The sequence below is a fragment of the Haemaphysalis longicornis genome, unplaced genomic scaffold (genome assembly GCF_048455015.1).
Source record: "Haemaphysalis longicornis isolate Haplotype H1 unplaced genomic scaffold, Haemaphysalis longicornis Haplotype H1 scaffold_5, whole genome shotgun sequence".
Lineage (NCBI taxonomy): Eukaryota > Metazoa > Arthropoda > Arachnida > Ixodida > Ixodidae > Haemaphysalis > Haemaphysalis longicornis.
The window spans coordinates 54,824,608-54,840,166 of NW_027526385.1; the positions used below are offsets into that span (position 1 = coordinate 54,824,608).

The window sequence follows — 15,559 nt, forward strand, 5'->3', positions numbered from 1 at the left end:
TTTAAAATTCCTACAAACAGGTATGTGCTTGAAAGGTCATACGAAAACGTTCCTGTATTGTATCTGTTCCATCACAGCATCAGTATCGCAAGCGTACGGGTCCCTGCCCATGTGGGTTGTTGCCCATATACATCCGTAGCGGTCAATCATAACTGCCAAGAAGGACCAGCGACCAGTTATATTTAACATCCGTGCTGATTATTATATACAACCCTGGACTGCATCCAAGTCACCGTAATTGTCCCTAGACATGTGACGGCGCCCTAATAAGAATATCTTGCAGTTTATCTTTACTATTAAGAAGAAAAAAAACTCAATTTCGGGGAATTTCGGTTGTAAGTGGAAGAGCAAATGGCCTGTTGGGTTCGTGTTCACCCCAAAGGGAAGGAGTGGATAGAGAGATAGAGGGAAAGAAAGAGAAAGAGAGAGACAGAGAGAAAAAGAGAGAGGGAAAGAGAGAGAGAGAAAGAGAACGAGAGAGAGGGGGTGTAGTAAATCCTGTAATCTAGGGAGAGGCGGGCTTGGGAGGAAGTGGGAAAGGCTTATTCAAAGGTGGCAACTGTGGGTATGTGTAAACCACCATGCCATTTAGTTACCGCATGTTCAAGGCAATTGGAACAGTATTTTTTTTAAATTCAGTTGGCGAAAACCATGCCTACAATGCGGAAAATGCGGGAATAAAAAGCGGGCGAAATACCGTGGGAAGAAACCATCGCAGAGTGCTAAAAACGTGCCTACAACTAGATGGACAGTGATCAACACAGTACAACGAACTTGCAAGACGGCGAAAAAAGTCTGAAGAGAGCAGTGGAAACGCCAGAAAGTGCTGGAGACCGAGAACAGTAGATGCGAAGCGGCGAGCTTCAAGAGAGAGTCTTCGGAGGAATGCGCGCAACGAAGAAAAGGACGGAAATGGGCGCGCGAAGGCCAACGACGCGGAAAAGTGAAGGGAAGAAAAACTGCTTAAGACAAAGAAAAAATCTTAGAAAACGCACTCAGCTTCGAGGGTGCGAACAGGGTTGGGGATGGTCATTGCTTTTTCTGCGGAAGGACGATTTGCTGGCTCCCGTCCAATGAAGACGAGACGGCCCTAGACTCACTCTCCTGCCCTGAATTATTTTTTTTTTCGACGGAGGCCCTTGCAAAGCCCGCTACGGAACAAAAAGCAATATCGGAGGTCGGCGCTGGAACCTGGAGAACTAAGGCAGCAGGCAACGGAGGGTGCCATTTAGAGGGAGTTGGTGGATGTCATCTTGCCCAGTAGAGGACAGCCATTGAGTCGTGCAGACAAAGAGAACGAACAAACTATCAATTCACATGACCTTGTCCCTTCTTTTCTGCATTCGTCTAGTTTCGGAAGGATGCAGACGTCTTTCACGCATGCATCAACGCGATGTCTTGAGTGGGCTGCCAGTCTCTTTTCTTGCTTTGGTCGTGCTATCGTTCATGCGTGCGTGGAAGCATTATGTACGGGGGAAACGTGCCTTGAGAACTAGGACACGCTTAGTTGTACCGGCGACCAGAATGGTGGCAGTTCTCCTTGGTATTCCTTCTTCTTTCTATGGTTCTGGGCAGAGCAGCGCAAGCTGCTACTTCCGGGTCGATGAGTACGCCAAGTACAGAGAGAGCCTACACTACAACGACGGAAACTGCTCGATAGAGAAGGAACAAGGTGCATCGCACGAGTGTTGGTTTGTGACGAAGAACTCAGCTGCATAATGCATGCCGCTTCGATCAAGCACCTAATCACGACAGTGTCACAGTGATGATCACTAGTCGTATGTTGCTGCGTAAACGGTAATGTAATTTATCGACACTGCTTCCTAAGGAACACAGTCTTTATGGAAAGGCAATGTGTTTTGCAACCATACGCGTCCACACACGTGCTCCTGTGCAACATCAACAAAAACTTCGAAAGCCCGCAGTAAAGAGCAAGGGGAACACAAAAAGAAGTGAATGAGCCTTTCTTGGGGATAAAGTTGCCTCAAAGAAGATTGTATTTGTGTTTTTAACATTCGTGTTACAAATGTATCACCTTTTTCTGTGTAGGCGCGGAACGTGAATTGAAACTGAATACTTCGTTTACAGTTTACTAATGTTGTAATAACGAAAATCAGCTCGTTCGGAGGGGCTCACAGCAAAAATGAAAAAATAAGACAGTGAATGCGGCAAGCGGAGCGACAAGAATAGACGCAACCGACTGATGAAAAAACGAAGGAAACGCCAGCGATGTCGTACGAAGAAGGCGGAATTTCTTGGCGAGGTGAAAGGGGCTAAGGAAAAGTAGGCAGAGTCGACAAAGTGGTAGCGATGATTATGCAACAGGGGGAGCAGAACATATTTTAGCAGAGTACGCCGCTCGTGAAAGGGGCTGTCTGCTACCGCCCCTACAACGGCTGAAAATAGACGAAAACGGCCCATGCCTCAGTCGCCGTGCTAGTGAGCTGTTTTTGAGCTCGTGATTTATAGTGCACGCCGTTCGGTTTATGGCCGTAGATAGGTCCGTCTACCCATCTTTATATTTTTTTTTTAGAGTGCGGCGGTTTTGAAAGCTATCGCCGGAAAAGCGACCCAAAGGTTTGAAGAAGAAGAAAGCTGTTCTGTTCCTTCAGCGGGGGAACAAGGGTGGCTCTTTTTCTTGTCGTTTTGGAGTTCTTTTATGTCCCTTTCCCGGTCGGCATAGCCCCCGTGCAAAGCGAGCCAAGCCGAGTCAAGTCAGGCCGATCTGTTTGCGCGGGACGTCCTCCCCGGCGGCTAAGGGAATGCGCAGAATCGAGAATTCTTTCTTTGAGTTCGTACAGAATAAGAGATGCGAAAGTGCTCTGGGGAAAGTTTTCAGCACCACAAGACGGCGCCCCAGAGGAAACTGTGAGAGGCCAAACCGTCGGCGAAGAAACAGGACTTTGCCACGGTTGCTCTTAAGGCCGCCCTGGCGTTGTTGCGCCGAGACAGGAGGGAAGCAGACGAAATGGAGAGAAACAGTGTCTCGCCTTTTGCAGAAGATACGACGTGCCAGCTTCTCTGGTCGCAGCGGCTGCGAGGCAGCATTGCTTTCTTGTATGTTTGTTTGTTTGTTTTTCAGTTTGTTTGTCAGTTTGTTTGTTTTTTGTTAGTTTGTTTGTTTCGTTGTTTGTTTTTTATCTGCACCGGCATGCATGCATCACGCATTCAGGAAGTCGTCTGCTATGCGCGTGCATGACGTCATTTCTGGCTCCACGCGGGAGGGGCAATCGATGCTCTGCTTTCCCAATCTCTATGGGACTCAATGCCTGCGAGTTCGTGAGGTCGAGCTTTTACGATCCACTGTGCAGGACGCGTGACCGAGGTAGCTTCGCGACGCTTATTGAACGCCATAAAAACAGCGTTGCATGTTTTGAAATCGTAAAAAGCAATCCAAGCGCCTTGTTTTGTCGCCCGAACTGGAGATGATCATTTTACGCTTCAGTAAAACAAGAACATATCAGCGCCCTCTAGGCAGCGTTTTGTAATGGTCATGGCTCTTAGCACTATTATGGGTGCTATGTTCTTTGCTGTGTTGTAAGCCAACATATTAAAACTTTTTAAGGGCAGCTCTAGCCGTCGAGCTAGAGGTGAGCGCCTAGCTCGTCGGCGTTTTCCGCGTCGCGCTTGAGCGAGCAAAGGGCCATGCAGTGTTGTTGCTGATGATGATTGCACTGTTTGGGCGCAATGCCGATTATGAGCAAAGAGCGCCAAAAATATATATTTTGTGAGAATGGTGTGACAGTAACTGAAGCCTTTCAGTAGAATAAATTTGAAATGATTTCGCGTTTATTTTTACTGAAAGACTAATATTACCGTGTTACAGACCCACTTACAGCTATTCATACACCTTTCCTTGTATCCCATCACCTAGCCTAAAGTGCGTATTTATGCTGTGCAGTTCTGCATTATTTTGATATTCTGGTAATATTTCTGAGCCTAGGGCTGAGCTTTCTGAACACAGTTCCGGAACTTTTTTTCATGTTTTATCCGAACTTGCTGCATAATAGGATGTAGCCCACAAATTCCCAATAGCTCGAATATTCGTATTGTTCGTAATAATATTCGTATCGGTCCCCGCCCAAAATTTCTAATTTTCACTACCACCTCCGGGCAGGCCTAACGGGTAACTTTCCACTTATCTGAATACCGTGCTCGTACATACGCTGCAAGTGCCCTCCCTCCAAGAGCGCTTTGCTTTATCTTCAACTACTGGTCTCTACATATCTTCATTGCTGTGGTACTTTCCACTGAAGGAAAAACGCCTTGGAGTCTATAAAAGCGACGTGCCGTGGTTTGCCTATTACTATGTTTTTGTCAATTGCTTTATTGACAGCATGAATGCGAAAGTCTCTGTGAATATGTTGCAGGATATCTAGTACAATTTTTCATTTTTTACCCACTTAAGTGTTGCGTCGTGTCGTATAGATTTCCATCTGTTCACCTCTTCAGACACCTTGTCTATTTCGCATTCAGTACTGTGAGAGCTCTTCCCACCAAGATGTTTCCGTCAACATTGTTCTTCGACCTATCGCTGATCTGGCGCATACATGTCCACATAATTTAAAACAAAAAATTCCACGCATATACGAGGCAATTTGAAATTACATAATTTGAAATACGCGTGGATTCGTTTTCACGGTAGGAAAGTTAAAAAATTTAACAATGCGTTAAAATGGGTGTGAGTAAAAGCAAGTGAAAAGTCAGCGTTAAAGCAAAAGAGTAAACGTCAACTTCCCCTAGTATGATCCAAACAAAACATGCAAAAATTATGATGCTGTCTCGGCAAATGGTGCGTGCGCGAGTAGAGCGAAAGCGGAAAAATTGAGTTGAATTGCAGAAGCCTTTAGTGCGTCTATTATGAGACAAGAGAAAAGCGAGTTGAAGGGAATGAGGGGTGGCAAGAGAAGAAAAGTGAGAAAATATGGAATTTTTTTCAGGCGAGAGCAGGTACCTTGAGAATCGAGAGCTTTGTGTGTAAGTATACCCAAAATGACGGGCATATACAGGCCGTATATGCCCGTCATTTTGGGTATACTTACACACAAAGCTTAGAGAAAAGACGAACGGTTCCTCAAGTTGTTCTGAAATGATTTAAGGTCCATGCACATCAATATGATGGAGATATTCAGCTTCCCGCAGGTAATAGGAGCAAGTAAACTACAAGCCTGTGAATATTGCCATGGAAAATGTTTTGGGTTTGTTTGTTTATGTTTTGTTTTTGCCCACCGGCTGCGGCGGACTATGTTACCTGTGTTATCCGTGGGCCAAGTGACGCGCATTTCCTATTCTTTATGCCGCTCGTGTTATCTCCTTTGATAGAGAAAAATAATATTCAATGATCTATAGCGTTCTGGGTGCAATTCGACCGTTCGAGAACCCCTCGCGCCAAGAGATCACTGACGGCAGAGCCGACGCGCGTCATTCAATTCGCCGACACCAGTCTGCGCACGTCACTTTGTTGACTGCTGTTTCGCCGCCTGTGTATTCTTTGAGTTATTAGGAGACCACAAGTTCGCTCCAATAAACTCGTTTTTTTAGATGCGACGCATCTCTTGCTCTGAGGCATGTCCCTCTTGCGTCGTCGTTGTCGCGCCGTCCGTCCGAATCCCTCCTCCGTTCTTCTCTCCGACAGTTGTGCGGAACACCTGTGCGCAACACTCTCACTCCGTCTCATTATCATAAACAACAGCTGCGTGCGCGCGCTTCGCTCGCTTCGCTCCGCTCCCGTCGCGCGGCGACGCGCGGTGTGCGCGAGTGCGTGCTTGCGCGACTCTCCTCCGTTGTCTCCTCTACTTCAAGCGCTGTGAATATAAAGCGGGTAGCGCGCTGAGGCGGTTCAGTCAGCACTCGCTCTCGTTCGACTCCGCGTGACTTTGCTTAACGACTCCGTGCTTGACTTGATTCTTCCGATGAAGACGTGATGGAAGCACGGTCCCTTCAGCGAGTGGGCTGACACAATTCAATACCAGCGTCAGTGCAAACGCTCAAGGTAACGTTATGACCAACTGAACCCCCCGATGCGTCGCATCACATCAGGGTTCCCTCGCGGGAAGGTGGGCGTAATTTTTCTTGAAGACGACTGCGTCGTCTTCGGCTACGTGACAATATTACAGGTTGAATTGCTGGTGGGATAAAAGCAGACGGATAGCATAACTTTGGACAGCTACCACCTTTCAGGGCAAAAAATCATTTGAGCCCACCGCTGAGAGCAGCGCAAAAATAAATATAACTATGCCACAGATGTAGTAACTTGTTTGGTACGAACACACGTGCCATGAGCCTTCTATAAAGGGGACAGAATTGTCAATCACCCAATCAAAACAAGTTGGGGTAACAGAAGACAGTCTGCTTCAACAACATAGGCATTGAAGCAAGTATCTAGGTGGCCTGTTTTTTTACCATTGAAATCCTATTGCCTGAGCAATGCTGGGCAGCTTGCGTACTGATCTGAAGGGCCCTTTGACAACATCGTTGGGTCCCTGTGTACACTGTATATGTATCAGTTTTGGTTTAAATAAATAACCCTCAAGCTTCTCGACTTGCAAATTTATGAGGCCATTTGTTTCTCGCAGAACTTGACCTTCGGCGCCATTTTCCCGGAAACGTCGCTTCTAAGCCAGCAGCGCAAGTACCAGCAGAAGCTTCGTGACGGCGTCTCCGCCATGAACCGCTCAGGCCGAGGGAACCTGCGTTTTATGCAGCTCTTCTCGGTGCAAGCCAAGGCGGTGCGCATGTCTCTCAAGCCCACGCCAGAGTGAGTGAGCGGGAAACGAGGGAGTGGCGGGGGGCGGGGAGGAAACAACGGGAGGCATTACCGCCCATAGCAGCCCGCCTTGCCAAATCGCCTCGAAAGCAATTTGGCGTGGAATGCGACGGTCTTCGTGAATGTGGTGTGGCTCAGCGCAAGACCTAGCGGTACGCCAATGTCTTACGCCTCTTCCTCACAGAATGGCCTTCAAGGCGGAGGATGTAAAGGACGCCGGCATGCAACTTTTTCAGGTTAAAATTGGGAATATTCTTGCGTACAAAACTATTACGCAGTACTATATGGCTTCCATTTTGACTTGTTTTCTCACGCTACATGAAATTGGGAGACAAACTGCCGGAGACATGCTATCAACCTTAAATTTAGTTATTTATTTGGAAACGAACGAAATATAGTGTGTTCTCAAAGAAGGGGTAAAATAGCTATGAAATCTGCCTTTTTCAACTTTTATAGTCTCTAAGCTATGCGTTAAATAACCGATAATACCGCTGCAGGCATTGCATATGCATTTTAATATTTTGAGTTTTAACATGGCTAGAGGCAGAGTCGACCTACCAATCGTTTATGAATCGACAACGCGATTTTGTAAAGCAATACGTTTTTTACGTGACCGGGATGTGTGAATTATTTTGTTAGAGCAGGAACTTAAAAAGTCATTAGGCGCATGACCAACTGCCAGAGAAATGCAAAGCCCTTCGTGAAATTCCCCAAGTCGTAAAACTGAGTTTTGTAAAATTGAGGTTCCGTTACGCAGGAATTTTAACAACCAGCTATCAAGAGGCATGCAATGTGTACTGATTTTACAAACGTCAGCGATTCCATGCGTGGTCGGCGAGGAATATTGGCGAAGATGTAGAAGTCGTGTTGTTATCACACAGAGAAAGGCCACATAACGCGATGTATTCTTTCTTCTGTTTTCCGGCTATTTCCGCCGCAGAGACATCTTGCGACATCTGTGTGAAGATCTGCTGCCCGGGGACGTTGTCGCAGTACTGTACCTGACAAACGCGGCCGTGTTTGGTAGCAATGCGGCCTCCGTGCAGTACGTGCTGCAACTGCTCGGATACCTGGGCGTTCCTGTGATCGCCTGGAACGCCGACAACATCGGACTCGATCAGGTACGCCTTGCGCCTGGGGCGATGACTGCTCGGTGTTCTCGCATTTCAAGAAGTGGCGTTTGTCGTAAAATAGTTTGTATGTCTACCGCTTGGATTGGGGCGTAGAGTAGTCCGTTTGCGTTTATTCTAGCAAAGCGCGTTCACGGCTCACAGTGCCTGTGTTTCAATGAAATATTCAGTCAATCAATCAATCAATCAATCAATCAATCAATCAATCAATCAATCAATCAATCAATCAATCAATCAATCAATCAATCAATCAATCAATCAATCAATCAATCAATCAATCAATCAATCAATCGACCGACCGACCAATCGACCAATAATCCATCAATCAATCAATCGACCATAATTTGAGCAGAGGTTCATTCATCCATTCAATGTTCCTATCCATCAATATATTTTTAACACAATAACAAAAAGAAGTGCAGATCACTTGTGCCACATCAGGCCTACTCAACCTTTTCCAACTGGAATGCACTACAACTTCAGGTACTTACTCTATGTGGTTTGCAAACCTTCGGAATCCTCTCTCTGCACATGTACACCTTTCAAAATAAATCTCTATTGCTATAAAGCTGAACTTGAAGGAAATGGAAACGAAAATGAATGTACAGGTAATAAAATCCGCTCAGTCTTGTTTCTTTGTTTGCATTCCGTTATCCTGTGGTATGAGCGCAAGCCCCTATGCATTAGTACTCTGCCCATGCGCACCCCGAACCAGTTCTAGGACTCTCATTTCGTTAGTTCCATCGAATTATAGCGCTTATCCGCGCTAACAAAATCCGCAAACTGTCGCCGCCAGAAGCCCATTCAGGATATGATGGTTTGTAAACATCGTGCCGCTAGTTGGGAAACTCAAATACCGCCAGGTATCAAAATATGGATATATAATTACGCTGGCAAAGTTTGCACGAAAAGTTTGTCGCATTTGTTATCGGCCTTCGCCACACAACCAAATTTCGAGCGCCCTATTCACGAATTTTTCCTGCGACATTTTGTAAGCACCGCTAAAATTGAGTTAAGGGGGTATTGACATTGAGTTGCGATCTGAACACAAAAGCGCCTTACTGCAGGGCCTACCTCCAGCGTATGTTTAGACACGCATGCGCTGTAACAGTTCAGCCCCGCGGGATAATTTAGCGAGCTAAAACTTTTGTCTAGAAGATACCTCTAATTTTAAAGGCAGCTTTGTGATGCTGCAACAACGATGCTTCAGAAAACGCCGTCAGGTGTATTGAGTAGTACTCCACGATAGCGCTTCGGAAAACAAGTTTGGAGTAATTTAACTAGATAGGCATGCGATAAGCCTAAACAAATGGTGGTACGGACGGTAGACAAAATGTAGGAGAGAGGATGCTTTGCATCCTACGCATTCTATACCTTATGCATTCTATAGCGGCATTTTATAGCACTTCACCATCAAGTAGGGTGAAGTGGTGGTCGCAGCGGCTCTGGAAAAATAGCTTTGCAATTATTCCATTTTTTCTTCATTTTTTATGTCCTGGGTCTCTCGTTTTAGTCGTGCTAGAGAATGAAATCCCTAGTTCTTTCATTTACCCCTCGCTCCTACAGAAGCAGGGCAACAAGGTTGGGGACAAACCCGAAAAGTACCATAGAGGAGAATCCTGGAATTGTAATCGGACATGCAAACATACAAGGCTGTGTCTAGATTGACGTCCGGCGGGACTTTTAGCACTCCACTATGTCAATGTCCACCGACGTGTTGTAAACAAAAATGCCGTGTCTGAAACTACATCGCTCCACCTAATTTAATGTAAGCTAACAAACCTAAGCTAGCCTATCCTAACCTAACCTAACTTAATCTAACTAAAACTGGGCAATCATTATGAAATCCGACAACTAACCAAAGCCATGAAAACTATAATTCATTTTAAATGTGAAAAAAAAATTATAATCGAGTGGAGACCCGGTCTCCAACCACCGTCCTTGGTATCATGAATCTATGAAGGCACCCCGACACCACGACAACTGAAGCTTGAGGCGGTGCTAGCCTATACTAGATGTTCGAATGTCGTGGGACGGCACAATAGCCCTGCCTGCAGCGCTGCTCTAGAGCGCCGCGAGGCGGCACTTTGGGCACTGAGCGCATAAAAAGGAAAACGTAAATAAAAAAAAGTTCAACTAGGACCTCGCAAGGACATTGAAAAATGAACATTTCTGACCCCCATTATCAGCTGCGGTGCAGTGACAGACTAAATGTCGCGTGCTAATGGAGGTGAGCCCTAGCTGAATTAGACGTGTACTTGTGTTTAGCATAAGTAATAGCCACGTACAAAACAAAATAGCAACCAAGCAGCGATGCGGAACAACACATTTTGGAAAAACGTCGCTTATGGGCACCAGAAAAAAATCCCGGAAGGATTTAATAATTCTACAATGGCATCACCTAGGCGCATTCATCAAGTTCACCTGTTTTCCACGATTTTTTTTCAATAATGCGTCTGTTGTCAAGGCGAGTGGTGTAGAGCGAACGCATGTGTGGATGACTACACCACTGTGATTTTGCTTGATGCGACTTGAATACGTTATCACCACGACAATGTACCAATAGTCCAATTGATGCGACGGCAACTCTTTCCTATTTCAAATGGTTTACATGTGAAATATAAAATTTGTATTGGCCCATTGGAAATCAAACCTAATTATAATTTCAACCGCCACGAGCGGTAAATAAAACTTGGATTTCGCGGCGACAGCCTAACCGCTTGATACCCAAGGAAGACATCGACACCCAAACGATACACATTTTCCACGTAGGGAGATTCTAGAGAGATTTCTATACTCTACGAATATTCATTGCGTGCTTTTTTTTGCGGGGAGGGGGGGCGGAGGAGGAGGAGGGTGGAGGTGCAAGATGAGGGAGGAGTATCTCGTTGCGTTTGCCATTGTTAAGCTCGAGAGTTTCCCAAGTCCGCCGTTATCCACCGAAAATTGTTCCGGCGAGCATTCCGTTGGCTTCCAGTGTTTGTTTGCACATTCTTTCGACCAATTAGAGATTTCTGTATTGCAAACACTGATTAACATTTTCGCATGTCCTGGACTATATGCTGCGCATGAGCAGTAACGTTATCCTGTCGACTGCGGCAGTTCGGCGGTAGCCCAGCACAATGACAAAGTCACTGCTCTCAGGCCGAAGAAGCTGGAAAAGTCGAGAATTCGTGCTGGAAGTCTCTATTATTTAGAGAACCGCCCCAGCCCACAGTCACGCTGACATGACGGCATGTAGGCAAGAGGGAACGCTCTTAATAAGGTAAAACGCCTGTGAAAACAATAACACCGTGCATCTACGGCTGTCGACGAAATCTCGGTTGATATAGCCCAGAGACGTGGCCACGGTTTTGTACAAAGGCTGGATGAATGCGCATGAAATATGCACGCGCATGCACATGTAGTTCTTCCCGGCGAATCCGAGCTACGTATTTGCTCAAGCGAGTCTACGCTCCCGGCTTTTCTGATGGAGGCGAAAAGCAAAAACGCCCATGTGTACAAGATTTCGGCGCACGATAAAGATCCCCAGGTGGTCAAAATTAATCCGGAGCCCTCCACTACGGCGCGCCTCATTGCCCGCGTTGCGTCGGCGCGTTAAACCATACAATCAATCAATCAATCAATCAATCAATCAATCAATCAATCAATCAATCAATCAATCAATCAATCAATCAATCAATCAATCAATCAATCAATCAATCAATCAATCAATCAATCAATCATTCAATCAGTTTACGCTCGCGTTCTGCCAACTCAGAGCGACCCATACTTCTGTGGGGCATAGCATTGAATTGAGAAAGCTTTCCGAGATTATGTGCAATAAATTTGAATTGTTGCCGCACTCAAGATCCGCATGTGTGTTGGTGCTGCGCCGAGCCATTCACATAGTATACCAGAAGCAATTAGAGCCCCTGTTCGCCATAGCGCGATAGGTAAGCCTGTACGCATGCGTACTTTTTAGAGTGCAGCTCTGAAGCGCGGTCGGCCTCGTTGTGACGGAGCGAACGAAGAGGACACCAAAGATTGACGAGCTAGAACGAGCAGAAAAGGGGAGGGGTGAACTATGGCGAAAGTGCTAGAGGGAGGGTGGTATGCCCAGGCCGAGCGAGACATGTTCGGTGGTAGTGACACGCTGCGAGGTAACGCCGGAGTAGTGCACGCTGTCGTTCGTTCTGTGATGACGCGATCACTCCCTGAGACGCAGCAGCTATGTGCCGTCACCGTGAAAATAGCAGTTATCAATGCGTTCAAATTTTGCAGTAGGGAGTAACGTATTGTCTGCCAATTTTTTTTTTTCTGTCAGTATTAAGTAGAAGCTAACAGAATTTTCAATTTCTTGCATTTATACCTGTATTTCGAATACCCTTGTGGTAACCCAGGATATTATTAGTCATAAACAACTGCTTTATTTCTGACTGCATTTGAGATGCTCATAAGGTGCTATCTAATGTTTGAGATTAAAATCGAGAATTATTTTGTGGTCAGCTCTCGCACGCCCGCCGACGTGTGTGAACAATCACCACACACGAGTGGCAACGACCTCGCAGCATCCCCATAATTACGAGCTTTTCTCCCGCTTCCCATTCTGTGTGACACAGGACGACTGTGGCGTGCTCAGCGGTGAGTCGCTCCCTTGCGTTTACCCTTAGAGGATCAGTTGCGTCACCTAACTCATCAAAAAATCAGTACAGACTTTCCCAGTAATGCTGTTTAACGCAGTTTGTGCAAGCATAGTTTACGTTCAGCCATTTCTTTTCTGTCCCACAACCAATGGAAATGAACAACTTCCACCTGTTCTATAATTGCTACTGTCATGATTGACGAACGAAGTTTTAGGCACCTGACCATTCGATAGTCAGGTAAATTTGGAAATGAAACTCTGCCAGCGTCTGACATGAGCCCCTGACTCCAGCCTCCAGAACTGCCCAAAGCCCCTGAAAGGAATGCAATCATCAAAGGCCGGAAAACAGCAGAGAAAATCTCGCTCTCTTGCTTTTTTCTAAGGGGCCATTGTCTACACTATCCTGTTTCCGGGTTTCAGGAAGGGCCATGCATACTAGGTACGCCCTCCGGAGAGCTTTATTATTGCCTTTGTTTTCGGGCATTGAAAACATCCGGGAGATTAAAAAAAAAAACAGCCCCAGTGCTGCATGCACCAGCGGGCAAGCGGCTCCAGATACAGCTGATTCCCTCAGGCGCGGTTCCATTTTCGCGCCAGCACTCCCATATTCACTGGTACGGCGTTCCGAGGCTCGTCTCTGAGGGATTTTTGCATAGCTATGGCCACCCAGAAAGCTTCGCTGTCGTCCATTATCTCGGCTTCGGCAGTGTCTATTCACACCAGAGCCGCTGTTTTTATGTGCAGTCCTTCTTTTGGGCGCTTCCTTGTACCGCTTCTGGCTTTTGTACCTTTCTTCTGTGTACTTTGTTATTGTTATGTGTTCACATTTTCAATCTCTTGTTTTCCTGTCCTCCCTTACCGACAGTCCTCCCTTTTTGTGCAATTCCTTTTTCCCACTTTCAAAGAAGCCGCCTGCGACTTTCAGTTTTACAATGTCTTTGTTTCATTGATTGTTATAATTTGCAACAACGACAGAAAAGTAACTGGTCAGGTGAAAAGAAAATAAACGAACATAATAAAGGAGGTCGGAAGGATAATGGTGAAGAAAAAAACTGTCCCTTGCTTGAAAATTCGTGAATAGGCAAACACGTATTTGCATACTCACGAAAAAGGATGGTTTGGAGAGGGAAAAACGAATGCTTTGCACGGTGAAGGAGATAAGAACAACAATAAAGCGTACCTCCGGCTTTCGCGTTTTTTTTGTGCATTTAATATTTGTATGAGGGATGTCGTACGTAACGTGTCGACAAAAATAGGCAACATGTCTTTAGAATTTGTCCACAAACCCATCAGGTAATTCATTCTCCGTTTACTGTTTTTTTGTTCTGTTTTCTCTTCTTGTTTAATTCACATCAAAGCGCACTATTCGAGGCACTCTCTTTGAACAGAAGTACACGCATCTTGAAGCAAGAAAGAAAGCTTGAGATTTGGAATACGTCATCTACACCGAAGCCATTTAGCTCCAACTGGGACTTCTTTTTTCTTGACGGCGTGAAATGTAAAGGCAACGATGAATTCTGTTCCCTTTATTCTTCACTGGAGTGATCTACATGGAATTGAAACAAGAAGAGTACGCACAGGCAAAAAAAAGTTGGGCCCATCTCCCCGCGAGGGGGACTCGAGTAAATGCGTCGCATAGGGGGTGGGTGTATTGCGTTAACATTTAGTGTTTGCTGAGTTGGTGGTAGTGAATGCGTTGTATCAGCAGCTTTATGACGTAGTTTGAATGAGTCAATGATATAAGGCGCGTTCGTAGCCTCCCATTCTGTGTCGGCTTTGTGGCGCAGTGGGTAGAGCACCATGTACATTGCGTTCCGCCCGCAGGGTCGATGGATCGAAACCAGGCGCCGGATAGTATTTTTTTTATATAGTGTAGTGGGAGGGGTGCGGACTACGACTACGGACGTCAACGCGGGTGACATCGTGAGTTACTGAAATGCTCTGCATTTAAAAAAAACAGACGCTTTGGCTGGGTGAACCACAAAACCCATCACCGCGTGTTGGCAGTCTGATATCGAGCTATGGACTGGATGTCTGGATTCAGCCTCTCGCTTGCGCTGAAGCGGGCTCAGCGGTCGCGCAATCAGTGACCAGTCCCCGCGACCAACCGCCGCCGAAGCAGCTGTTAAAATCTCTCCTAGTCACGTGGTACGATTGCGGCGAGGCTCCAAGCGGCACAACTGCGACGACTCTTCACAGCGGATCTCGCGGCATGACGTCATTCCTGCCACACTTGCGCTTCAGCGGGTCAAGGTCATCCCGAAGTGAAAAATGACCTTACGAGACATGAATGAGCAGAGAATTCCCTCTAAACCTATCAATCGAATCTTCATTGTACTTATAATGGAGGAAAACGCATAAAATAACAGGCATATGCAGTTCAGAACAGAATGATGTCGCACACAGAAATGTAGACAGGAGAGCATCACTACGATGACTTGTATGTGAATCCCAAGGCATTCACTCTTCCTGTGTCATCGCATCTCTATATTGAAGCAGAAGCCTACTCTTTCCTTCTGCGCTGCAAATTTTCTGCCGTTCGAAATACCGAGCGAAATAATTCTTTGGCCTTAAATTTGGCTTTCTCTCGTCCTCAAAGTACAATATTTTCTCTCAGTGCTCCATTTTCGTCTATGCACTACTTCTTCATAGCCTGCGGTTTCGCATTACCCTTTTACCGCTCGTTTGGCCACATCCTGTAAAAACCAGCGCACCATGCAGCCTTCAAGCCACACGAGTCCGCCTTTTCTTAAGCCTTTTATTCTAGCCGCATTCGTATAGCGATGCGCACGATCTCATTCCACTGAACCCCGATGGAATCAGATGTCGGTCAACATCGCGTGGCAAGAATTCGTTAGTTCTCCGGTTCGGTGAACAGAAGAAGGATTGCGAGAGGCTGATGTGGAACAGGGAAAGAGAGATGTGACCTCTTCGCAATTTCATGGTGTGCTAGCACATCGATCAGATTAGCAAAAAAGATTGCCTAAACTTACATCACCCACATCATTTCACCGAGTCGGGTTTGTTCCACGTGTACCT

At 46.1% G+C, this 15,559-nt stretch overlaps 1 protein-coding gene across 1 annotated transcript in view; it reads left to right on the forward strand.

The window, feature by feature from the left end:
* The window catches only part of Nmdar2 (glutamate ionotropic receptor NMDA type subunit 2), a 170,039-nt gene that overhangs the window by 122,280 nt on the left and 32,200 nt on the right, over positions 1-15,559 (forward strand). The window contains exons 3-4 of the mRNA XM_077670415.1: positions 6,576-6,757; positions 7,707-7,887. Of these exons, the coding sequence (XP_077526541.1) occupies positions 6,576-6,757; positions 7,707-7,887 (363 nt within the window). The remainder of the gene's footprint in view (positions 1-6,575; positions 6,758-7,706; positions 7,888-15,559) is intronic.